The following is a 24,835-nucleotide window of genomic DNA, read 5'->3' as shown; positions in this document are numbered from 1 at the left end:
AAGTATATCTGAATTGATTCAGGCAGCTTTCCTCTCCGCCAGTTTTTGTTCTTCCCCAAGGCCAGGCCTGCTATCTTGTCGGTTTCATTCCCCTGTCCAGGTTTATACCCCCCCCCCCCCCCCCGCCCTTCGGGGAGCGCACATTATAAAGACCCCGGCCAACCGTTGAAGCTGCCATAAAACCCGCCTTGCCTCTGGAATTTACTGCCATCCATCACTACAGCACTAAGCTACAGTGCTTCCAGGACGCACCCTTGGCTTTTTTTTCTTATTTCCCTGGCTAAACCAGCACGCCGGTTTTCGGTTTTCGGTTTTCGTCAGCTTCGTGGGTTTCCGGGTTGTTTGCTTTTCCAGGGCTTTGCCGGGATTCCTCTTCCTCTGGAGTGCCACTTTTTCGGCATTTCTGCTGCAGCAGCCTGGTACACTTTTTTTTTTTTTTACTTCGAAAAGCAGCACGAAGCGGTTTACAACCAGACGCACAGTGGTGCCTCCTTCCCGCGTCAGCTCTTTAGTACTGTAGGCCCAGTAGGGCACCAAAAGGGCTAACTGCTGCATTCGGGACGAGATTAACCGTTTTTGTTCTTTTTTCGCCAAACCTGCAGATTAATCCCCTTCTTACTTGTTCACTTGACCCCTTTACGACAATGAGCAGCGACGACAAGACGGGCAAGAAGCCAACGCGGACCGTGTCACGGCGCGCTTGTCTGTCGTGCCGCGAGAAGAAGATCAAGTGCGACGGCATCCAGGTATGCCGCAACTGCGCCCAGCTCAAGATCGAGTGTGTCTTCGTCAAGTCCCACAGAGGAGGGCGCCGGACCCTCAAGAATAAGTCCCAGGCTCAGCCTGCTCCTCCTCCGACCCTGAATAATCACCAGCCTCATCCTCCACAGCTGTCAGGGGGTGGTGGTGGTGTCCTGTCCGAAGTGCACCACCACCATCACCACCACCGCCTGGGGGGGCCGCGAATGGCGGCCACCGTCGTCTCCCACGAGGCTGGAGGCGCTGTCCAGGCCCACCTGCAGCCCCAGCAGCAGCCTCAGCACTATACCCCACCCGTGTCCTCCCAGATGCCGGCCGTCGTAGACATTGGCCCCCTCGTAGACTCCAAACCGCCCCAGTACACCCAATTAATGGCGAGCCCCACGCCGCACATGTCGCTGGAAGAGCGCCTCGCCAGCCTCGAGGCGGTGGTGGCGCGGCTCTCCAAGCAGTCGCCCCAGGTGTTTAGCGAGCCTTGGCTGCCCGAATGGCGGCTCTCTGAGTCGGCGTTTGACACGCTGTTCCTGCCGCACCACCGCATCGCGACCAAACTAGTCGACCTGTACTTTGACACGTTCCATCTGACCTATCCTTTTCTGTACCCGCGCACGCAATTCTTCCGCTACCTCAACCTGCCCACGGACATCGCCTTAGTGTTCGCCATGTTCTCCGTCAGCTGCAAGTTCCTCGACGGGTTCGAGTGGCAGGGAGTGCACTTCCCGGCGTACTACAAGGACCAGAGCTACTGGATCGCGCTCGCCGAGCGGCACATGGACACGCTGTCGGCGACAACGCACGTCAAGACGCTCGTCATATTGGCGCACGCGCTGCATACCCCCGACAGCTTCGCGCACGCCCACCGGTGCGTCGAAGACGCAAAGTCGGTCGTCAAGCTGCACCGCCTCGGCGAGCGCCCCGCCACGGCCCGCAAGGGGGATCCTGCCGCAGAGAATGCGGCGCTGCGCGGCTCGACGGCCCAGAAGCTGGAGCGCGAGAGCCTGGTGCGCACGCTGTGGCACGTGTGGACCACCGACCTGTACACGAGCCTGTGGAACTCGTCGGACGAGAAGCACTTCCCCGCCTTCGACTCGGAGATGGCGCTGCCCGTCTCGAACCGGCTCTACCGCAACGCTTTAGACGGGTGGGACCTGCGCGTGCTGCGGTGGTCCGACTTCGAGACCGCCATGCTCAAGGGCCCTGGCTCCGCCGAGGCGCACAGCGCCTTCTACGACATCAACTTCACCATCGCCGCCCAGCAGCTGCTGCTTACGGCGTACAAGCTCTACACCGACTACCACCCGGACCCCATCCCACAGGCGACGCGTGACTCGCTCGAAGGGCGCATCCGCCGCCTCGACGAGATCATCCCGCGCGAGATCGAGATGGACGACAACGGGTGCATCGTCGCGCGGACCCTCATCTACCTTGCCACCATCACGCTCCACACGCCAATGTGCAAGCAGCTCATCTGCTTCGAGCCCAACAACGGCGGTCACCCGGAGCCCACCTTCCGCAAGGGCACTTACTACTCTCTGCGCAACATTGACCACCAGATCGAGCTCCACAACAATAGCGACGCGACAACAAGGCAAGCGTACTCGCTGTGCGTATGGGGCTCGCTCGGGCTGCGCCGCCTGCTCAACGCGCCGCCCAATGGCGATGACGAGGACCAGCTCACGATGCGTCACTGGATACGCATGCCGGACCTATACGCCATAGCGCTAGAGTACGCCCTCAGTTACCTAGGGTCGGAATGCATCATCAGGCATTGTAATAACAGTAGAAGCGCGTACACCGGCGACCAGGGAGACCCGTCCCTCCGCCCCGAGGTGCTCTACCACGACTTCGAGACCTGTATCAAGTTCCTCGACGTCGTTGCCTCGCGCAATACCCATGCCATTAGCCCGAGAGACCGTTCCTACCACATACTCAACCTCATCTCGAACCAGCTTGGGACGCCATAGACCTTTTTAATGACTTACTAATGATTAATTATGATATATTTTTTGCCCCTTAATCTGACATAATGTGATTCGATAAGGCTCAAACACAGTCTCACCACTCCTGCGCGCGGCGGAACCCAGGCCCTGGTCCTTCCAGCTACACTCCAGCTGTTGCTACTAGCCCTCCAAACCCTTCCATCTGTAGCCTCAGAACCCATTGTAATAGGAGCTGCCCCCCTTGTCTATGCGGCTCGTGCGGCTCCTCCACGAAGCGGAGCCTCAGGGGGGTTTGGGGGAGCTGGTCCCCCCAATTACACTAGGTAGAGAGGTTTATGGCGGTGTAGTGCTGCTGTATACCTGAATAGTCAATTGAACATCTAATCGTAATGGGCAGATTTTACTGAAAAATTGTCGACGTTTGTTCTCTCGTCGTAGTAGATGCCGAACTTTGCACTCATCTCTTCCAAACTGGCTCCTCTCGTCTCGATCATTACATAGCGCACAAAAATAAAGGCAAACACACAGATTACGGCATAGATAATGTACAGCCCCCATCTGATGGCGTCGGCAATGACCGGCGACACCTGGCCAACGACGTAGACCGAAAGCCACAGCGACGCCGTGGCCAGCGCATTGCCCTTGGCTCGCATCTTGAGTGGGAAGATCTCAGAAGCATAGGTCCACGAGCCGCACGCCCAGCCAATGTTGAAAAAGCAGTAGAACATGTAAGGGAAGACAATGATTGCGTAGTTTCCCGGGTCCCCTGGAAACTTTTCGGCATGCCATTGCATTACAGCGATACCGATCATGGCACACATCATCCCTACAGTGGCAATCTGGAGCCAGGTCTTTCGGCCCAGGCGGTCAAAGCAGTAAACGGGGATGAAAGAGGTCACGAACAGGACAATTCCAACCCCACCTGTCGCTAGGTTGGCCGTGTTTGGATTGGTGATGCCTCCTTTCTCAAACAGACTAGGAGCGTAGTACAAGATGGAGTTAGTTCCGGTGATCTGCTGGAATACCTGGCACATGCACCCTTGGAATACTACCTTTAGGTAAGGCATCCTGAAGATCTCACCCCAGCTGCTCTTGGACGTCGAAGACTCGAGATCGATCTCCTGCGTGATCATTTCATATTCAATGATAGCCTTGTTGGTGCCGTGGAGCCGAGTGAGCACTTCAAGCGCCTCCTCGCGCCGGTCGTTAATAGCCAGCCAGCGAGGAGACGGAAGAACCCAAAAGTACGACCCTACCCCCAGTGCCAAGGCAAATAGAACTTGCCCAGAAATAGGAATCCTCCACCAGTGTTGAGAGTCGAGATAGTAGAACCCATAATCGACCCAGAACGCTATTAGCTCTCCGAAGCACAGGATCATTTGCTCGATGGCAATGAGCTGGCCTCGGATTTCAGCAGGAGCAATCTCACCGAGATAGAGTGGCACCTCTGCAGAGCATGCTCCAACCCCGACGCCGAGGATAACTCGGCCAATTGTGATCTGAACAACACTGAACGCGGAAGCTTGGATTATAGCGCCAATTATAAACATAATAGACGCATAAGCCATAATACGCTCTCGACCGAGCCGGTCAGAAAAGTTCCCGGAGCAGAATGCTCCTGCCAGGCATCCAATGTCGTAGAGCGAGATAATTGCCCCGGTGACCCACGAATTGGCTGGCTTGAACTGTTCGAGGAACCGCTGGTCGGCTACAATCTGGCCCATTACTCCCTGGTCGTATCCAAAGAGCAGAGCACCAATTGAGGTAAACGCCGCCAGAGAATACATGAGCATCTTGCTCCCGGTCCTCGGGGCATCGCTGTGTCTGATATCGACTTTCTTATTAGATGCTAGATAGGCCAACATTTTGCTTTAGGAACAATGGTCTCCGAACCGTCCATTTATAGTCCATTGGCCCTACTGGATTTAGTACCCGTGCTGCCATTAGTCTTTGATCTACAATTTTAATGAATGTAACCCCACATGCTTCTCCGTCGATGCTACACTCTGTGTACCTACCATTATTTCTGCCGTGTTGTGTGAGTTTTTTTATCCAATCCAATCTTCAGGTTATCTACAACTACTTAGTTCAATCATCGCAATTCTAATTCTATAATCCATCTCTACCAATACGTAGTTTAACAACATTCTATAGGCCATTCTCTTGCATTGTGAATTCTCGTATTGATGGTAAGGCTGCTCGTAGTGTAAATATTTCTTGTGGGGGAACAGCCGTACCCCACGATAGTTTCTATGGGGGCCTAAACGGGGGTGCCTGTCATGGACTATGCTTCGCTTGCCTAGAAGTCAAGCAGCTAGGGAAATGAGCTACCTCCAGTAGGAGAAGAATGCTCCGGTATGCAGAGGGGAGTATTAATGCGCCGAAGTTACCGGGGGATATACGACATACCCCCCGCTCTCGTCTTCGTGGGGAACCCCACCACCACCCCACAGTCACGAAAATGGGTCCTGGGACCCCTGAGATAAAAGGATGGCTTTCCTCACAGAACTGGCCTCATCAAAAAAAGTATGACCGCTAATAAGATGCTAGGCGCCGTTTTCCACGGTAAAAGGACTGTCGAGGTTAAGGAGTTCCCGGTCCCTGAACCACAGGTCGGCCAGGTACTGCTCAAGATGCACGCCAGCTCACTGTGCGGATCTGACCTCCGATGCATGTACCGTGTAGACACCCTCAAGTCTACTGGACCAGATGGCTACAAGGGTGTCATTGGCGGCCATGAGCCGTGCGGCCAGATCGTCAAGCTCGGCCCAAACGTTAACGAAAACGACTGGAAGGTCAACGACCGGGTCGTGGTTTACCATATTCACGGCTGCGGCAATTGCCGAAACTGCCGTGCTGGACAATACATCTCGTGTTCATCAAAGACGGACCGAAGGGCCTACGGCTGGCAACGAGATGGTGGAAACGGCCAGTACATTCTCGCCGATGTCGCTGACCTCGTCAAACTTCAGGAGCCATTGACTTACATCGACGGATCTATGATTGCCTGTGGCCTCAGTACTGCCTATGCCGCGACTCTGCGGGCCCAAATCTCCGGCCGCGACGTTGTGCTCATCACGGGTATGGGTCCAGTAGGCATTGGTGCGGCGCTGCTGGCTGAAAAGGAGGGTGCCACTGTATTTGGTCTTGAGATTGATGCCAAGCGACGAGAGATTGCGCAGGGCTTAGGCATTACTACGTTCTGGACAGATAACGAAGAGGAGATTCTGGCCCGGATTGGCGAGCCGCTTGGACCATCAGTAGTTATTGACTGCTCTGGTAACTCTGGTGCGCGACTCACAGGGCTCAAAGTTGCGCGTGAGTGGGCAAGAATTGTCTTTGTCGGCGAGGGCAACGACCTTCATATTCCGTCTGTTTCGGACATTATCATCCACAAGAGTTTGGCTATCTATGGTTCGTGGGTTTCTTCTATCCAGCAGATGGAGGATTTGGTAGAGAAGTTGGTCCGCTGGGGACTTTCCGCCGAATCGATGGTTACCGATGTATACACTGTCGATCAGGCTGTGGACGCTTATAAGAAGTTTGACTCGGGGCAGACCGGCAAGGTTGTTATTGTCAGCAAGGAAGAGGCAGCGCGATGGAAGGCAAAGTCTACCTAGCCTAGAATATAGATCTTAATTATTTATCTTCCAAAACCAGCAATAAGCTTTTGACAAAGTACTAAAATAGTGCTAAAGCATCACTATCTACTGGTAGTCCAGAGAAAATAGAGCAGTAATTTTGGACCAACCGTTGTTGAATTGGACGAGATTAGTTACTTCTTAAGGCTAGCAAGATTGTCATGCAAATAGCTTGATCGGATTAACAACAGAGCATCAAGTAGCGCGGTAACATCGCAAGCTAATAACACACGTCAATTTATCCGACAATAGTTCCTTCTGGTAGGATGTGACAGTAGGCTGGGTGAGTAAAAACTTGGTAATGTTGATGTAGGATTCGATCCAATCCTGGGATTCGCTGAGTTGATATCTAGGGATTGCCATTATAACATCTGAGATAGAAATCGTCAATTCCAAAAGCTTGCGTACGATACCGCAGCCATGAACAGCGATATCTCTCAGAGACACCGTGCAAATTACACGGTACAGCTTTCGGGCTATCTTCATTGGATAAAATAAAGACATACAACCTGCCCGCTCGTCAAGACTAAGGCGGTATCGTGCCATTGCCACTTTCCAGAAAACTAGCGTCAGCCACTGCTGGGTGATTAGTAAATCCGCCTTTTGCATTGGGCTTAGTTGTAGCCGTTCAACTTCGGCCTCGAGAAGTGAAATCTCGCCCTGCTTCATTTCAATCGCTTCCCAATCGATAGACGTGTTGCGGCGGTTCTGGAATGCATCAATAAGAGACTTTTCTATTAATGCAAATAGTTTTATCAGCTGTATAAATCCATCATGCGCATTAACAGGGATCGATGAGTCTTCACCAGGATAACGCTCCAAAACATTCAATTGGGCCGCCTGGTGGTACTTGATAGCCATCGATCTCTCATGAATAAACAACATCCAATATAAACGCTCATATCTTGGAACCCGGTCGGACTCCAACTTGAGTATCGTTACCATAGTAATTGCCTCGCGTAGATAAAACCATGCCAGGTCAACTTCGTGTATAGAAACAAAGCAACTCGAGAGGAAGACACTAGTCATAATGTTTTCCAAGTTAAGTGAGTCGCGGGAACCAAGAGTTCCACGGAGGGCCAGCGCCTTCTCTAAAAGCTGTCGAACAATCTCTTCATAGTCCTGTTCTCCGGGTTGAAACGGTGCTCGAATACGCGAGAAGGTCATGGCACAGGCAGCACATACCAGGGAGCTCTCCGCACCACTAGCTGTACCGCTGTCCATTTTTGAAATGTGCGACAAAAGCTCTTCCTTTGATATGACTGGGAACACTGGATATATGCTCTCCGCATATTCATCCATAAAGCCCTTATAGAACTCCACTTCTAAGGACTCATTCGATGGCGAGGCATCAGCAGACTGGTCCGCAGAGCTCTTTACATATTCTCTTATGACCTTCCCTCTTTCAATGCCCAGGCGAGAGATTCTACCGATTTGTCGGTACTCACAGCGCAAATTCAGATTTTTGCATTGTTGGCATTCCGGGCGTGCTCTGCTACATTTCACTTTTCGTCGTCTACACGCGTCGCAGGCCCGAGGTGCAAGCTCAGTCATAGGTGTATGAGGAAAGGTTCTCGAAGGAGACCCCTCCCCAGGTGGAGTGAAAGGGATCTGCGACATGCATAGGCCTACCCTGATTTTCCATACGTACAGTGCACTTACCTTGTCTTAGCTGTCCGCATGAATAACATAAAGTGAAATCTAAATGCATGCGCCATCCAGCCTAGCTACGAAATAACTATATGTGTAGATTAAAGCAGTTTATATATAGAGGAGTACGCTAACTATTTTACTTCTGTTAAAAAAATGACTGAACTAACAGCATTCTGACGATCCTTCAGTTGTAGCCGGGTAGGAGATAGCGATCATCAAAGTTTCATTGTTTCATAACGGTTATGCAGCTGGGTGCATAAAACGCCTTGATGAAATGCCACTTTAGATAAGCGTAATGAATATGAATAGCATTGGTTTCGGGTGTCAATTTACATGTCCCAGTGCCATCACGAGCATACGCTGTATACAATTATGCTAAAGGCAGTATGTAACTCTAATAGGCGAGCGGAGCTATGGGCATTCCTACGGATATTCTCAATGAAACTAGTGGCCGTCTCCTTATGAGTTGATAGGCCCAACTTTGGCAGGGAGGCTCATGCTCATGCTACCATAGCTATCAGCAGGTAGACGTTATCGACTGCCGCTCGTGCTCTCAATTGTCATTGCCAAGGTAAATCTTATATGCATGGAGTTTTTGTCTGTTCAAATTGAAATGAACTGCGCATCTTGATGAGTATTTCGAAGAAAGACCTGCCTGGTTGACCCCTCAAATGATTCGTATTCTCTGTTACCACCAGTTTGAAGGGAGTGATAATGCCTGCTCAATCTCGGGCGGCTTATTTCAGGCTGTGTCCCACTTCACTGGACTGGTTTTTCCGTAAGCCGATCGGGAAGCTCAACCGGGTTGCTTCGTGTCGAGGTATAGCGGTTCGGTGAGTGACCGGTGTGGACAGGCTCGGCGAGTGACCGATGTATACAGGCTCGGTGAGTGACCGAAGTGAAACGATTCGGAGAATAGCCGAGCTGCGGAATCGGAACATCGGCGATGAAGCGAAGGAGAACCACACCGGTGGCATGAAAGATAAATTGAGGGAAGTTCCCATGGTTGGAGAAGCAAGCAAATAGACAGTAATGCAGGAACTCACCGGGGACCAAGTCTCTGACCCACAACCAGTAGCTGCGACAGAAAGAATGGATAAGGATCCATTCATCTAACACTTCGAAAATAACATACAGTTGCCATTGATCAGAATACACACTGATCGCGTGGAGAGAGAAGGCACTGTCACATCTTGTCAATTTTCTTTAACGCGTTTTTATATGCCGCAATTCAGTAGTTTTTTTTGGATCCCTCTACATATTATTGTATCCAAGCATCGTTAGCCAGTCCAAATCACGATCTTTTCGTTCCAATTACGGTAACTTGTTTCAGGCATTTAATACTTCACATAATTTTAACTTGGAGTAAACTTAACGACCGGTCTTGGCTCGTTCCCGCCCTTGATATGGAGGGCCCCTCGGTTGTCTAGCTATGGCACATCAGGGGTGATTTAGAGTTTTCCGCTTTGTCACCACATGTACGTGAATCACGCCCTTTTCGTATCATCCATATCTCTGATCAATTACATACTCTCGCCTGAACTTTCAAAGCTGGGTAGTGAATAGCCACGCGTAGTAACGTTTCCCTCATTTTCCAGCTCCTTCAGTCTTGGCTGGGGACCATGAGCCCAATTGCCGTATACAGCCTATTTGGATTATGCAACTTAAAGAGCGAGCATGTTTTGGATTGCGACTTAGTCTGTACTCAGATCCAAAACCACGGAAAAGCAAGAAGGTTTCATTTACATTGTGTACGAAGATACAACAACGTACTACTACGCAATTGCTGTCGGCGTAGAGTTAATCGCATAATAGTGAACGAGCTCGGAACAGCCTCAAGAGCCAAATGGCGGTACCACATACCACCGGAAATGAACCACGTTCCTGTTATGCATGCCGATCCCGGCATCAACTCATTGTGAATCTCATATCAAAGCGTAACGACTTCACATCACCGATATAATCAAGTCGTCAGGGCCAGGCCAAGGGCAGGCATAGGAATCCAGCGTATGGTTCATATTTTAGTCACTAATCTATGACAGCGTAGGGTTATGGCGTTCCTTACCAGGTATTACCGGTACCTCTACTTGTGAGGTTCAGCCTAATAGCGTAGCATTCACCTATATTCGTAATGGTCCTCATGGCATTTTGTTCTTTAAAAATTCAGCACTTTCTGCTACATTGACAAGGGCTGGTGTTGTATTACCCGTAACGATTCAGCGTGAGACCTAATGTTCAAAAGTGGTGATTCCGAGGTATGAGGTGGAGCTTCGATTTCGAAATTGCTGGGAGTTCGACCTGTGGCTGTGTATGCTATTGCCTATAGTGTGCGATCTTTCGGAAATGGTGACAATGGTTTGTGAAAACTCTTCTTTTAGCTGTTCCATCAGTAGAAGCAATGTCATTGAGGGAAGAGCTGGCACCTTAGCCCAAGACAGGCACTTAAATGGGATAGTGAGGTTTTGGCCTTTGGCAAAAACACTATGAAGAAGCGAAAAAAAACTTCAAAATGGCCTCAAAATAGCAATTATCGCGGTGTGATGTTCTTAATGACAGTACTGTTGATTCTTTCTCTGACAAAACAATTGTGATAATGGCATATATAAACGCGTAGGAATGTTCCTTCTCAGGTATTCCTAGAAAGTCAAGCTCACTATCCTATTATGAAGATAATTTGCAGTTGCAACAGTGTCCTTCCTGGGACTTTCTGCTCTCGCTTCGGCAGTCACTCCATATTCAGATTGTCCTACAAATGTTAAGAAATCGCTCTTCAAGAGATCTGGCTCTGCTCCAGGCCACTTGGATGCAATCAATGTATACCAGGACGGCGATGGCTGGCAGGCTGCCTACCGTGTGGCGGTTGACAACATTGACAACCTGGATCCACATGAGGTAGTGAGGGAGGTGAAACTCGTTAAGCCATCTCAGTTAATCTTCTACTCGGAGAACATTCCAGGAGATTACGACGAGTCTACAAATTGGTTTGACTTTACCTTCAATTTAGCATTTGATGGTCCATCTGATGGCGGTTGCAGCAACTTCTGTTTGCTCGATGCTATGGTTCAATTCGATTACAATGCTGGCGGGTACAACTCCGATGACTATGATACGGGATGCAATAGTGATAGCAGCAGTCCTCGATATTGTTTCAACCCTTGTAACGACTCGAGTGCCTCTAGCACCAGCAGCGCTAATCCGACCACCACTTCAAGTACCCCTAGTACCAGCAACACTGACCCAGCTATCACTTCGAATTTCTCGAGCACCAGTGACACGGATCCGGTCATCACGTCGAGTGCCCATAGCACCAACAGAACTGTTCCGGCCACCAGCTCTTCGCCCGCCTCTAGCAGTGCTCCATTAACCAGTAAGGTTAATACCCCAATTACTTCTTTGACTGCTGTGTCATCCAATAGTTGTGCTCCAGTAGCCAGCACTCCGTCAACTCCTTCAATGACTAGATCTTCATCTCTTGTGCGCAGCAAGAATGTTAGTAGTACATCTGGTTCTAGTATCGCTCCTGTGACCAGAACTCCTGGTGCTAACTCCTCTATCCCAATTCCAACTAAGAGCAAGAATGTGATCACGACTGAGTCCGCTGCTGCCACTTCGTATAGCGTTGTGGGACGGACCACTACCTGTTCAGCAGTCCGCGTACCCAGTGTCAGCACTACCATCAAGTGTCCAGAAACTGCCTACCCCACCTCTATCACTTTTGAGGAAGCCATCACAACTAAGATTAGTACCGTCCGAGAAACTATCACAACTTGTGAAGAGACGCGGCCTGTCTCTACCACTGTTTATAGCGCTGTTGGCACGGCAAATACTCATACCACATACTCTCCCGACTCTAGCGCTACTTCTGCTTTTCGTCCGACAGAGTCCGAGACTACTATTGCCCCTCCTGCTCTAACTGAGTCTGAAGCTATGTCTGCTCCTACTCCAACTGAGTCCAAAGCTACCGTTACTTCTCCTACTTCAACTGAGTTTACGGACATTGTTATCTCGCCTGCTTCAACCGAGTCTGAGGCTACTGTTACTCCTCCTGCTTTATCTGAGTCTGAAGTTGCTTCTCCTTCCCCAACTGAGTCCGAAGCTATAACTGTTCCTGTTCCAACAGAGTTCGAGGACACTGTTATCCCTTCTGCTCCAACCGAGCCCGATATTACCGCTGCTGCTCCTGCTCCAACCGAGTTCACAGACACTGTTGCTCCTCCTGCTACAACTAAAAGCGAAGGAACTCCTCTTGTCGCCTTGACGAGTACCATCATTTCTGCCACTACTACTACTGCAGCTGGTACCTCTACTGGTGTGGACTGTGTTTTATCTGAAGTTGTGCCTAGCGGAACCCCCATTGCTCAGGTAAATGGTGGTGCTGACTTGGTTCTGCCAAACTTGCTGGCAATCGTGCCAGTTTTTTTTGGTTTACTACTGTAATACCCTTCAGTTCGTGCTCCGTGCTCCATCCTTGCAGGAACCGGGCCGAGTTAACCATACCAATTGTCATGGTCTTTACACACCAAGCGCCAATCACTACGAACCAAACCCCTTAACCCCCGTTCGGGGAAATAGTCGGCCTCGACATGACCACTTACATGACCGCTTCCTGTCTCCCCAGTGGTCTGTGTAGCTGTCAAGTTGTCGAAGCATGTCCCTTCTCCCCTCATGTATGTACTTTTTTTTACTGTCACAAATCGGGTACTCGTTTATATTCTTCCTGCACTGACAAAAATACTAGCAAAAAAGTGTATTTATAATTACATGTACCGGTATTTACAATCAAAAGTTGAACTGCGGAAATCAATTGCCGCGCAGATTAAATGCCAGAATCGGAAAATGATGTGAGACATATGTAGGTTAATCCTGCAGATCGTATGTGCCGTCGCAGGACACATCGTAGAGAGGACCCCTGCTGTCGGGTTCGGGAAATAGATCTGGGGTACCACCATTTTCTACGCGGCGTACAACGGGCTGAGCTTTTTTTTTAACTTCAGCATTACCTCCAATAACCAGCCAGGAGGAGACGATGCTCTGAGAGTATGTGTCGTGGAGGAAATTTGTACGTAGTTCGGAACTGCAGTTCCGAAATGCGAGCCCCTCCATGGAAGACGCGACAGCCGTCGAAGACTCTGTATAGCTAGCCAACCGCTCCCTCGCCTCAACTTATTCATCGTAAGTTGGGCTGGATTTTTTTTCAACTTTATCGAATGTCGCAAATAAGCCCAGACGGTACATGCAATACAGAGGCCAAATTGATTAAATCCGATCTTAGCTTTCCAATTAACGGAAGTTACCAGCAGCTTCATCCATCATTTGCGGATAAATGACACCATTGACAATGGCCCAAACTTGGAACATGGCTCGAGAGAGAGAGAGAGAAAGAGTCTTGGACCGCAATCTGATTGTACTCAGCTCCGAAACCAAAGAAAAGCACACAGGACCAACCGTGAGGTCATACACGAAAATAATAAATAGCAGCATTCCAGCGACTGCCCATGGAGCAGCCTTGTTTGAATCCATGGCAAGACCAGTGAACCCCGTAATGAGGGTTCCACCGCTGCAAGGCCAAAAATATAGATAATTCGGCGACCTAGGTGTGAAATAAGAATCCAAGATGTAACTGCTCCAACGAGGCCAATGCAGTACTGGGCAATACTGAGGTTGAACGACTAATCAGGTGACAGTCCTGCCGTTTGGAAGAAATAGGAACTGTATGCCATGACATTGCCCTTAGAAGCTGACTGGCATATAAAAGTAGATCGTTTGTATGAACCATCATAACTACCATACGGTCCACATGATTCTCATCCATAAGCTGATTACCCAGGCGCTTAACCATTACACGAGCCCTGTCCAGTCTGTTGTGACGCACATGCCACCAGGGAGAGTCTGGAGCAAAGTAGAGCAAAGAAGAACATGAAGATTGTGGCGACAAGAAATACCATTGCCCCGAGCATGACCCGGAAATGGCCCCATTTGTCGGTAAGCTGACCGCTAGCTAGTAAGCCAATACCTGGTAATATTTCCGACGCAAATGATAGAGGACAAACCCGTTTGCCAGGACGCAGTGATGACCTTTTTCCCGGCAACAAGCGTTCCATATTTTTCCATAAATGGAGGGAACCCAAAAAAGGAATTAACCAGAGTGCTGTCGTACCCATCCATGACGACAGTCAGAGATACAGCTATTGACCAAACCACCGCCCAAAGATATCCGCGTATCCCTTGTAGCAGAGTTATCTCGTGCTCTGCTGCCATCTGTTTCACTGCAGAGTCCGTAGTTGAACTCTTTTTGGCATCAGAGATGCTCCCCTTTTCGAGTTCGTCATAATATTTGCAAACTAACAGCAAAAACATTCGGATTGCCAATTTCGATGCCAAGAGTAACTATGTGGTGCTAGAAACGGAGAGACAAGGCAGTTAGATTCGGTGCAATCTCAGCAGCACACATTTTCAGAGCGCCTGGTGGAGTGAGGGCGACGACTTTGATGGCCAATGCCCTCCGAGTATTCATGGCACTGGAGGCGATGATTGCTTCGGCCAGGGATGCCAAATGCTTAATGATGCGTATCCGTTCTGCTGGTCCATTATCCACGAAATGTGCCCAACAATCAGGGGAGCTATCGGGGGCGTTTGACTGACTCTGTGCTCGTCAACCAAAAAATCCCAGTATCTCTTAAAAACAGGGACATACCAACCGTCTCGCCGACGGCTCGCCATCCACGGCTTGCTGGTATCAGAAACTCACTTCCCCAGGGTTGGCGATTTTGCCAGCCCTGAAGAGAATATCAAGAAAGGTAGGCTACAACAACTTTGATTTGGCCTATGCTCAACCGGACTTGACCACAGATCAGGAGGCAATGCACAGGGAGCACAACGGAAGGTTGAAAATGTTCATTGCGGAGCGTGAGGAATTCGTCAATATGAGATTTGAAGAGACGAAACTTCGGCAATCCCGGAACACTAAGCAGCCCGAGAGATACGTCAGCGGTACCTGAATTCTACCAATAAGAACCGACCGTGGTTAGTATTTGAACATTTTGATTGACAATGTTATTAGATTAGTAATTAGGCAATATCATTAGAATTATAATAGGCGGTTAGTTTACTTCTTTTTGGGGCTAGCAGAACGTTGCCATGCAGATAGGCTCAGTAGGCTGGGTTTGGACTTGATCCCCTTCTCCCTGTCAGAGGCAGCGCTTAATGAAGATTTTGCACTCTTTTTAGAGCTCTGGGGCGCCGGAGAATTATCATGAAGGGCGTCGTAGGCTAGTGCAGGGGTAGATGCTGAGGAAGGGAGTTTTGAATGCGATGACCGCTTTGATGGGCTACTACTACGGTCATAGTCACCCTCAAGGCCCGATCGGGGATCTTCAAATAACAATGGCTTTCGATCCTCCTCAATCTCAGTTCCCTGGATTATCGACAGAGCATCAAGGTTATAGTAGCGGGCGCCATAAGTCTTGCGAAATCGATTAAGCACTGGGTCCTTATCGTCTCCAGACAGGTCCTTAATGTCGTCGACCTTAATCTGAAAGACATTGGCAAGGGAGTCGGCTGCCATTCGGAACCATTCTTGCTGAATTGATACGAACCGACGCATGCAGAGTTCAACTACTTCGCCGCTGAGATTAAACAGTTCGGGGAGCCCGTCCTTGAGCGAGTTGTGGTACTTAATAAACAGGTCCGCTTCATTCTTAGTCTGCGAGTCGGGGCTACCGCTGACATGTGTCCCAGACGAGCCCCTCGTAGTGGACTTTACGTAACGAACAAACGAGGAATGGCACTTTTGGCGGTCTCGAATAACCGTTTCTGTGCGACGGTACGTGTCCCACACGCTTTCGAGAGGTTCGAGCACGTCGCGCTCAATTGTCTGCGTCAGGTGACTAGTAGACACCTGGTTTGACGAGGACGACGTGAAAGGTGAAGCAAACAACGTGTAGTGCTTATATCGTTTCATCCGTGACGTTTTCTTCTGCAAGTCCTGGAGCGACCCTTCGCTCTCTGGCCGTAGAGGCGGCGGCATGTCACCAGTAGCCATGACCCAGCTCAGCCATGACTTGGCGAGTCGTCCATTGTTGTCAAAATGCCGTTCAATCTGCACAGTGTTCGCTTGGATTGACCGGATAAGGTCTTTGACGTGACTTTTCTTGTCGTCAAATACGCTAAGCAGCTCTTCCAGCACAAAGTCGGCATGCAAATCGGTTATGAGTCCTTCCATTTGGGTGTTCAGCCGGGCGAGGGCTACGTTGGGGAATGTGTCCATTGTCGCCGTGGTGAAATCTTCATGGCTGGCGCTGTTAATGCGGTCCGTGCACAGCTGCACCTGTTCTGCAGCCAGCCTCAGGCTTTCATGCTCCGGATTATCCTCGCTCATGTTGCTGAGAAGCCGACCGAGGAAGAGAGGGTACTTGAGCAGACGCTGGACGGGCTTGACAATAAGCATATCCATAGTACTCGCCTTTGTCATGTGAAATGACTCCTCCTTGCTCTCGGCTTTCCAGCGGGCAATTGCGGGACAGGCGAGCTTATCAATACGATTATAGGTGGCCATTTGCTGACTATTGTTGTTGCAGTAAATGGTAAAAGCGTTTTCCATCTTAGGCAGGTAATTGAGGATGGCCTCACCGATGTTTGTCTTCAGTGCCAGCAAGGCTTCCTGTTCGTCTAGAGACATTGAAGCCAAATCACGGTGAGGGTCGAGCACAACCTCTGGGATTGCCGCCTTGAGGTCATCGATAAACTTGCTCGAGAGCTGGACAATCTCTTCAATGTTAGACGCCAAAATAGTAATGTCCTGCTTGCACACGTATCCAAAGAATGGCTCGTGCAGCAGCTTCTTGAGGAACACGTAGAGCACAACGGTCATATCTCGCGCAAACAATTCCTCTGTATTTACAAGCTCCGCAATGGTGTTGAGCTTCTTGCTGAGGCGCATGCGTACGAGCTCCGCGTTCTCCGAGCAATAGGACTTGCTCTCCCCTTCCATGCTTAGTGGATCGCTGTGGCGATTTGGCGAAGAGTGCTGTTGTCCTGGTGCCATCTCCGGTGAGGTGAGGTAGGGGCTAGAAAGGTCTACCCGGTCAGCAATGGCGGGTACTGCAGCCTCGCCATACTCACCACTTCGAAGCCGGCTGACGTATGGTGGCTTCGAGTCGACCCGCGGCGAAATGATAGGGGGTCTGTCGCTAAACACGCTGCTAAAGGTGGACGACGAGAGGGTTCTTGAGGACGCACTGTGGAATTCTTCTGGAGCTTGACCACCCCGTCCTCGATCTTCGTCTCCGTAAAACGGACGGGAGTCATTTAATGGGTCAGCAGACATTTGCTGCGAGGGGGGAGGAGGATAATGATAATTATGGTGATGAGGGGGAGGCGGAGGCGGTGGTGGAAGTATCTGGGGAGGGTGGGACAGACCTTCATATGTGATGGCCAATCCAGTGACACCAGCTTCATTTGACAATCTTCTCAGGTACTCGGTCTCCCTGCGAGTGGACTCAATGTGCTGATTTACTTTGCGTATGTCTATGCTGTCGATGGAGCTGTTCCGTTTCGGCAGCAAGGTCTTTGAGCCATTGTCGTCTAGATTAGGCAGACTGGTGCCGATGATAGGACCGTCTGGATCAACCATTGTTGAATCTGTTAGGTCCAACGACATGGGCCCATTGGAGCTCTTTATACGGACCGGCGGTGTTGGCTGAGGATTTAAGTTTGATTGGCCTGACGGCTGCGGTTCTGGAGAGGAATAAGGTTTGAACCCGCCCGCCGAATCTGGCGAAGCAACAACAACAACTTCCACCGGCAGCGCAGGCAGGTGCTTCTCGAGCAAGATGCTGGTCCCCACGGTGGTCGGTGAGGAGGCTCCTGCGTGGCTGGCATCGGGGAAATAATCGTGGCCAGGGGACAGGGGCACATTATCACCGATACTAAACAGCGCTGAGTTGTAGTACGAGGATTGCTTCAATGCGAAGCAGTTGTTGATCCCGGATTCATACAGATATTGAGCTGTCTTGCAATATTTCAATTTATCGCCAATTGACTCAGACTCGAGCGCCTGTTTCGTCACCAGATAGGCCGTGGTGAAGGACGCTTCAGACTGCTCAAGGGCCAAAAACTTGGAGAGGACCTCCTCGATCCGCAGCTGGCTCTTTCGCCGCGAGAATGAAAGTACCCTTCGATGGCGGCGGTGATCGGTCGACATCGAAGCACATGGGTTAGTATTACACTTTCAGGGGTATATCCAAGAGTACATGTACCAAGTTGCCTGAAATAAATGCTCTAATCAATAGTTACACACTAAATTGCACTGGTATGTATTATTTGATTAGATTTTTCTTCTGGGGGGTTGCCCCCTGAAGCTGTCAATTTTTTGCTTGGAAGTGTGAAGTGCTGCATCCAGAGATTACAGGGCAGGAGGAAGGGGGGGATCATGCAGCCCCACCGCCTAGTTCTATTTATCTAGATTTTTGCGTCCAATGCTTGTAGCACGACGTGAATAACTCTCATAATAATGTTACTTTTGTCTAAGGTTGTACAGCAGTAACGATTACAGTACTAACGGTTATGCATTAGTACTAACGGTTCTACAGTACTAATGGTTCTACAGTACTAACGGTTATGCAATACTAACGGTTATACAATACTGATAGCATGGGAGACTAATAGCACTAGGTTAACAGATAATGGCATTACACGCACACCAATAATAAACTAACGGCTACACAGCACTAACGGTATATAGTTGGTCAATAATACATATATTACAAGGTAAACACAACGGCAGAGTAGACTAATAATAAAGGCAATATAGCGGTACTAATACCGATGGACTGACATGATAGCGTAGGTGTAATGTAACCAGGTAATATACCACGATTATAGGCCCGGTGTGGAAGATTAATAGTATTAGTATACAACAGTTATATCCAATGCAGACTATATCATCGTCTCCGTCTATCGCGTAGAAAAGATTAGGCAAGACGGGCTGGTATCTCTCTATATACAAGTAGCGTTAGGTTTTAGTGTGGTCAATCGATGATAAGGAAATAAAAATAATAAAAATAAGGAAAATGGTCGCTCGCTCGTTACAATCGTGGGGTGGATCGCTCCTGTTGCTTGTGAATGTAGAACTTGGCCATCTCGTAAGAAGTCCAGCAGATGGCCGTGGACGGCATGTTGGCGACGATTCGCGGAGTCAAACCCCGCATGAACCCAGCCATTCCGTAGGTCGCGTAGATATATCGAGCACCCGACATGAAGGAATTGACAGCGGTCAGCGCGGTTGACGACTGCAGGCCCGTGTGCCCCTTAGTCTGCAAAAGCGTCTTGACTACGTCCAGGGGGGTCGTGATGGCAGCAGCACAGCCACCGGCGAGACCGCCGGAAATGATATGGCTGATTGGGTCGTGCTTGCGGTTCGGGTTGAGCACCCGCGACGCAGACTCATAAACCGTGAAGTTGACCGCCGTGAAGGGCACATTCATGATCAGTGTAGTAGGGTATGACACATAGAACGCAGACAGCCCTTCCTTGGCATAGATGGTCCGAGCGCACTGGAGCACGCTGCGGTACGGCGACCCGGCGACCTGCATTCGCTGCTTAATGACATCGAACGGGTTCATGAGCGCGTCGCTGCTGGTCGTGGCTGCGGCCCCCGCCAGCGAGGCGACGAACGGGTGGTGCCTCTCGTCAGAGCCGCCTAAGCTCTTCTTGACGTACTCGTAGACAGCAAAGTAAACGGCGTGGGCCGGGCCCGCGCCGACAATGACAGAGGTGACACCTCGCCACAGCGTTCGGGCACCCTCGGTGGCCGAGATCTTGCTCATAGCGTTGGCAATGCCTGAGTAGCTGATCGAGGACTGGGCCTGCATCCGCGTCTTGATGGCGTCTACTGGGAACATGACAGAGTGCTCCATGATGCCGGCAAAGGCGCCAGCCATTAGATTAGCTGTGAGCGAGGTGTTCTCTGGCAGAGCCTCGTATTCGTAGTCGTCTTCTTCTTCCACAGCATTGCTAGTTACTACAGCTTCGTTCTTCGGCGGAGTCATCTTAAACAAATCGGGCTTCTCGGACAAGGAAATGGAATTCGACATCTTTCTCCGTACTAATCTTCGGGGGTCGTGTCAATTAAAATGCAAAAATACAAGTTCAGTAAATCAGCAAGACGACGATATAGCGATCTTGCCAAAATTTAAAGGGTGGTGGTCTTTTTTTATCGCCAACAAGGGTAATCGAGGTTACCAAAAGGAAAATTTTTCACCAACAAATCGGCAAGCAAAAACAAAAAGGAGTTTCTAGGTAGCTGGCAGAGGTCAATGGTCTCTCGTAGGTCTACTGATCTGGCGATTTCCTCGAAAAAACAGTGCTCTTTCGCGCTTTTTATATCTGGCAACCGGTATCAGTCAGAATAAAGTTCTGGGGAGGAAGGAAAATGGTTGGTTGCTGTATCTCCATCAGATAAAAATTCCAAAAATTTCAAATTAGGCATCGGCGCCCTCGGCTTGGGCCTAGACCCCCTACCCGACCCTTCCCGATTGGGATACGAGATCTCCCTCGGCGCCGTCATCGGGCCCACCACCGGCCCCGCCTACCCGTAGGTGCATACAACTGCGTACAACCGTACCGCATGGTTTAGTAGCAGAGCGTCCATTGCAGCTGTAGCGTAGTCGGGCTGTAGGTGGTCTATCGTATTGGCTGCTGTATTATCACTGTGCTTCTTCACGCGGCTCTATGTCGAGTAGCAATAGCTCCCGTCGGGTCTAGCCGCCTCCCAAGACACTTGCGATAATTGATGATAGAACTAAGTAAAAAATGACTTTTCTATCCGTTATCGTTATCCGTACCATATTACATGAGTCGTGCAACACAGCGTAAAAAAAGATAGAGCCGCATCAGTTATCGGTGCCATGACCTGTGCATGGAACTGTTTGATTGACAAGCCGCACGACTCGGGTGCCCGCCGCACGGCACAATTCGGGTACCCGGTCCGAGCTACTCTCATTACCCGGATCACATGGCTTTTGCCCTGCTGGATGATTTGTAAGGCTCTGGGCGATCTGTCATGACCCACACAGTATATCCTATCGAGTATCATTTGCAGTACTGTATAGCGTTGTCGTTGCGTACGCTGAGGCTGCCGCGGGGTGATAATGGGGGGGGGGGGGGCTCCCCACCCCCTGGGGTCCCCCACGGCGAGACGAAGGGGGGGTGGGTTGGGCGGGGGGGGGCGGCGGGGGGGGTTAAGGGGGGGGGGGGGGGGCCCCCAACTCCTTGGGCTCCACTACGCGGAGACGAAGGGGGTTTGGGGACAGAGCCCTTAACTATGGGAGCTAAAAACGAGGGCTGGCCCTCGAAACACACATAAAAGTGAAGGCTGAGAAACAACGAAGTTGACGAGATAGAGGCCCTGTGGGTTGGCGGCACGTGACCGACGCGTAATTTACGCGGTAGGACTGCGCGCGGAGGGTGCGGCGACGCGTTGCGGCAATTAACACGCGTCGGGCCCGGCCACCCCGGAAAAAAAGATGGAGGGGTTCACTTCTTTCCTTCTTTCTTATTTCCTACTTGAAGGAAAATGTCCGGCCCGTTTAGAGAGGTGGACCCCTTTTTCTTCCATGCATCGCGGGCCGGCAAGGAGCTGCCGTACGCGACGGTGCCTAGGGTCGAGCGGGACAAGGAATACTACGACCGCAAGGACCTCAAGCGAGACTTCGAGTCCTCAGATGCATTCGACTGGGATGAAGGTAGCAACTCCAAGAGGACGCACGTGTTCTGCGACTCGGAGAGCACCCAGATCGACTCGGACTTTGTACTGTCGCAGTGCACGTCCGACTTTGACTACGCGAGCCAACAGCGGCCCACCGCGCTGATTCCGTCGTCGCCCCCGGTGAGGTGCGACCCGCCTTCGTCGCCGGGGCACGATGACTCGGGGTACTTTGAGACCTCGCTCCGCGCGAGCTTTACGGTGTCGGAGACGGAGAGCGAGGCCCAGGCGAAGCGGATTATCGACTCTGCCATCAGCGAGGGGACCTCGACGGTGCGACTCAGCGGGCTCGAGCTGACGGCAGTGCCGGACCTCATCGCCGACCTGAAGCACCTCGTGTGCGCTGACGAAGGATTCCTGGAACCGCGCATCCAACTCTACCTTGACACGAATCGGCTGACGACGGTCCAGCCCAAGCTGTTCGAGGTGACTAACATCTCGGTGCTGACTCTTCGCAACAATCAACTGGAGAGTGTTCCGCCCGCAATCCGTAAATTAACGCGGCTCGCGGAGCTGTCGCTGTCGCGGAACAACCTGCGGTACCTGCCGTGCGAGATTCTTGACCTGCCGTGCCTACAGGTGTTCTCGGTCTTCCCCAATGAGTTCTACGAGTCTGATGCGTACACTGAGCGCAAGAAGGAGAACTGTGAGAACGATAGGCACACGCCGCACAGGGTGGTGTACGAATTGCATGAGGAGGGTACAAGCAGGAAATCTGTCCAGACCCTTTTAGAAGCGTGCCAGGTCAAGGTAGGGGCCCTCGCTGCCGAAGGCAGCGTTCCAAACCGCGACCGGCGGCTGTGGTCTGAGCGGGTGAAGCAGTTGGTCGAAGCCGCCGAGGAGTATGCATTGAACGACGTGCGGTGCGGCATGTGTTCACGTAGAATGATTAATGGCGCCGGGTACGCGCTCGAATGGTGGGACAACGTGCACGGCCAGTCGGGCGTCGTGTTCAAGCGGCCCTTTTGCTCACCCAATTGTCTCCAGAGATACGAATGACTTGCTTATGATAAATGAATGTATTTGATTAGATGACTCTCACAGGCGGAGCCCCATGAAGTAGCTTCAATTGACTTGGGGGGCCCCACTAGGTAGCTTCAATTGATTAGGCACGATATATTATTATCACTTTGTACTTGTATCTTTTGCAATGATTAGTTGATTAAATGTTAGATGCGATTAGAAATGCTAGAGGATCTCCGTGTAGCGGAGCCCGGAGGGGGGTTTGGGGGGACTGGTCCCCCTATGAACACTGGGGGTTTTGGGGTTTGCGGTGTTTACAGAATGCTGTTAACGTCTGGAGAAACCACGAGCCGCTTGGCGATCTGGCCAATCTGGTATGCCTTCTTCTCCTCCTTGTCCATGATGACGACGTCTTGCAAAAAGTTGCAATCCGCGCCTTGCGACACGTCCATGACGATGTCTCCAATCTTCATGGTCACTCGCCCAGATTTGTGCACCCTCAATTTGCCTGCCAGGCCCTCGGGATCAAGCTCTCCCTCGGGGAGCTCAAACTGCGGCATGATGACAGGAAACTGGAAAAAGTACAGTCGGTGGCCCAGCTTGCCCGACAGTTCCTCCACGAGCTCCTGCTTGTCTTGCCTTATCCTCTCCTCCTCTTCTGGTTGCTCGGCATTCAGGTCGAGCTTCTGGAGCCGGATGGGGAAATACTGGCCCAGCTCGCCCTCCATCGCGGCGCTCTCGTTCATGTCGTATCGGTTCTCGTTCTCTGGTGTACCCTCGGGGGTCTCTGACTTGATTCGGAACGCTGCCATATCGTACCCTGGCGACTGGCTCCGGATCTCCATCGCTGGAGCGAACGCCCGCCGGTCACCGCCTGCGGTAGTCGGGGCGGCCAGTGGACCGGCAGCCGCCGCAGTCGTTACCATCTGGAACTTGCCTCCACGACCTCTGCCTCCACGGGCCCCGCCGCGCCCTCCACGACCGCCTCTGGTGCCGCTCCCGCTGGCTTGCAGGTGCGCTGGTTTCTCCTCCTTGATCTCGGGCTTGTTTACGGGCGCAGACTTGTCCCGCTCCTCTTTGGTTCGCCGCGCCACGGACTTGGGCATGAACCGCGCCCGCGAAGACGACGCCGGTCTCGTCAAGGAGTCTAATCGTTTATTCGCGTCCGACATTGGTTAGTTGAATATCGTTCACAGGCTGGGTTTGTTATCGGAGGTTTTGAAAAATTATGATGTCGATCGCCACAGCCGTGCGTCGTTTATTTCGCCGAATATTAGCAGAACGTACGTACGTTATCATCCGAATTCTATAGCCGGCAATGAGGCATCAACTGGGCGAGTTATGGTAGATTCATCATCGTATGGAAGAATTAAATCAGACGCAGCTTTGCTTGGCGCAAGAAATGCAATTGGGGGAGGGGGGCTAACTCCCCTTCCCCCTGGGGCTCCGCGTTTTACTCGTCCAATATACGCATTCAATAGAGTGCACCTTCAGGGCCAATTATTTCCAAAATGTAAACCAAGAGAGAAGCTCCAAGTCCCACTCTATTCATGGATGTTGCAAGCCAGGTACAGTGTGGAGGTTTTATGCCATTCTTCGCAGTGTTGAAGAAGCGAAACCATAAGGTGTATCGGTAATTCATCAATTTACAAGACCATAACTCTGATTTGTTACGGATAATATTTTCGAGTGTAAACTTGTCTGTAGCCTCCCTGAATCTGTTAGTACGGTATTTGTATGTGCATCATCGCGTGAATTTTCTCCTTTCATTAATGGAACCATGCCATTGATCTCTACCATCCAGGAGATAAATCTTATCTACTCCTCACGGGTATAATGTCCAAAATTGAACCTATCTACATTAGCTCAACGGCAAAGTGTTCAAGCCATTAGTTCCAGTGAGAGTTCACCTCAAAAAAAGTACGTGTCAAATTCATCCACGCTGTAATGCAGCTTCATTTGAACGAGCTATTAGACTCGCCACTCAAGTTAGTTCATTGTTTTTCTGCGGTTGTAGATTTATTGTAGGTTTCATTTACATTGTAGCTTCCATTATTTGTAGTACAGAGTGATTTGCCTACATCTCACCAAGCGGCACGATCCTATTGCAAGTCATA

General features: G+C 50.8%; 9 protein-coding genes across 9 annotated transcripts; 4 read left to right on the top strand and 5 right to left on the bottom strand.

Moving 5' to 3' along the window:
• Positions 1-644: 644 nt before the first annotated feature.
• TRVA0_018S00430 (Zn(II)2Cys6 transcription factor) lies at positions 645-2,723 on the top strand (the record flags this gene model as incomplete). The annotated part of the gene is made up of 1 exon (XM_076684703.1): positions 645-2,723. The coding sequence occupies one exon, from the start codon at positions 645-647 to the stop codon at positions 2,721-2,723; it is 2,079 nt and encodes a 692-aa protein (XP_076540971.1).
• A 356-nt stretch (positions 2,724-3,079) lies between these two features.
• HXT13 (sugar porter family MFS transporter) lies at positions 3,080-4,564 on the bottom strand (the record flags this gene model as incomplete). Its single annotated transcript, XM_076684702.1, has 1 exon — positions 3,080-4,564. One exon carries the CDS (start codon positions 4,562-4,564, stop codon positions 3,080-3,082), a length of 1,485 nt encoding a protein of 494 aa, XP_076540970.1.
• A 663-nt stretch (positions 4,565-5,227) lies between these two features.
• Positions 5,228-6,319, top strand: ADH2 (alcohol dehydrogenase 2; the record flags this gene model as incomplete). Its single annotated transcript, XM_076684701.1, has 1 exon — positions 5,228-6,319. One exon carries the CDS (start codon positions 5,228-5,230, stop codon positions 6,317-6,319), a length of 1,092 nt encoding a protein of 363 aa, XP_076540969.1.
• Positions 6,320-6,535: 216 nt separating this feature from the next.
• Positions 6,536-7,960, bottom strand: TRVA0_018S00364 (Zn(II)2Cys6 transcription factor; the record flags this gene model as incomplete). The annotated part of the gene is made up of 1 exon (XM_076684700.1): positions 6,536-7,960. One exon carries the CDS (start codon positions 7,958-7,960, stop codon positions 6,536-6,538), a length of 1,425 nt encoding a protein of 474 aa, XP_076540968.1.
• Positions 7,961-11,050: 3,090 nt separating this feature from the next.
• TRVA0_018S00342 (uncharacterized protein) lies at positions 11,051-12,430 on the top strand (the record flags this gene model as incomplete). The annotated part of the gene is made up of 1 exon (XM_076684699.1): positions 11,051-12,430. One exon carries the CDS (start codon positions 11,051-11,053, stop codon positions 12,428-12,430), a length of 1,380 nt encoding a protein of 459 aa, XP_076540967.1.
• A 2,668-nt stretch (positions 12,431-15,098) lies between these two features.
• Positions 15,099-18,194, bottom strand: TRVA0_018S00320 (uncharacterized protein; the record flags this gene model as incomplete). The annotated part of the gene is made up of 2 exons (XM_076684698.1): positions 15,099-17,068; positions 17,114-18,194. 2 exons carry the CDS (start codon positions 18,192-18,194, stop codon positions 15,099-15,101), a joined length of 3,051 nt encoding a protein of 1,016 aa, XP_076540966.1.
• Positions 18,195-19,077: 883 nt separating this feature from the next.
• Positions 19,078-20,085, bottom strand: MRS3 (Fe(2+) transporter; the record flags this gene model as incomplete). The annotated part of the gene is made up of 1 exon (XM_076684697.1): positions 19,078-20,085. The coding sequence occupies one exon, from the start codon at positions 20,083-20,085 to the stop codon at positions 19,078-19,080; it is 1,008 nt and encodes a 335-aa protein (XP_076540965.1).
• A 1,481-nt stretch (positions 20,086-21,566) lies between these two features.
• TRVA0_018S00276 (leucine-rich repeat domain-containing protein) lies at positions 21,567-22,754 on the top strand (the record flags this gene model as incomplete). The annotated part of the gene is made up of 1 exon (XM_076684696.1): positions 21,567-22,754. The coding sequence occupies one exon, from the start codon at positions 21,567-21,569 to the stop codon at positions 22,752-22,754; it is 1,188 nt and encodes a 395-aa protein (XP_076540964.1).
• A 278-nt stretch (positions 22,755-23,032) lies between these two features.
• Positions 23,033-23,890, bottom strand: RPC53 (DNA-directed RNA polymerase III subunit C53; the record flags this gene model as incomplete). Its single annotated transcript, XM_076684695.1, has 1 exon — positions 23,033-23,890. One exon carries the CDS (start codon positions 23,888-23,890, stop codon positions 23,033-23,035), a length of 858 nt encoding a protein of 285 aa, XP_076540963.1.
• Positions 23,891-24,835: the final 945 nt, after the last annotated feature.

Source organism: Trichomonascus vanleenenianus, assembly GCF_965637985.1.
Source record: "Trichomonascus vanleenenianus strain CLIB 3782 genome assembly, contig: TRVA0_018S, whole genome shotgun sequence".
NCBI lineage: Eukaryota > Fungi > Ascomycota > Dipodascomycetes > Dipodascales > Trichomonascaceae > Blastobotrys > Blastobotrys vanleenenianus.
Note: the sequence above shows the minus strand (reverse complement) of the source record. Positions and strands in the feature narration are given on the sequence as shown.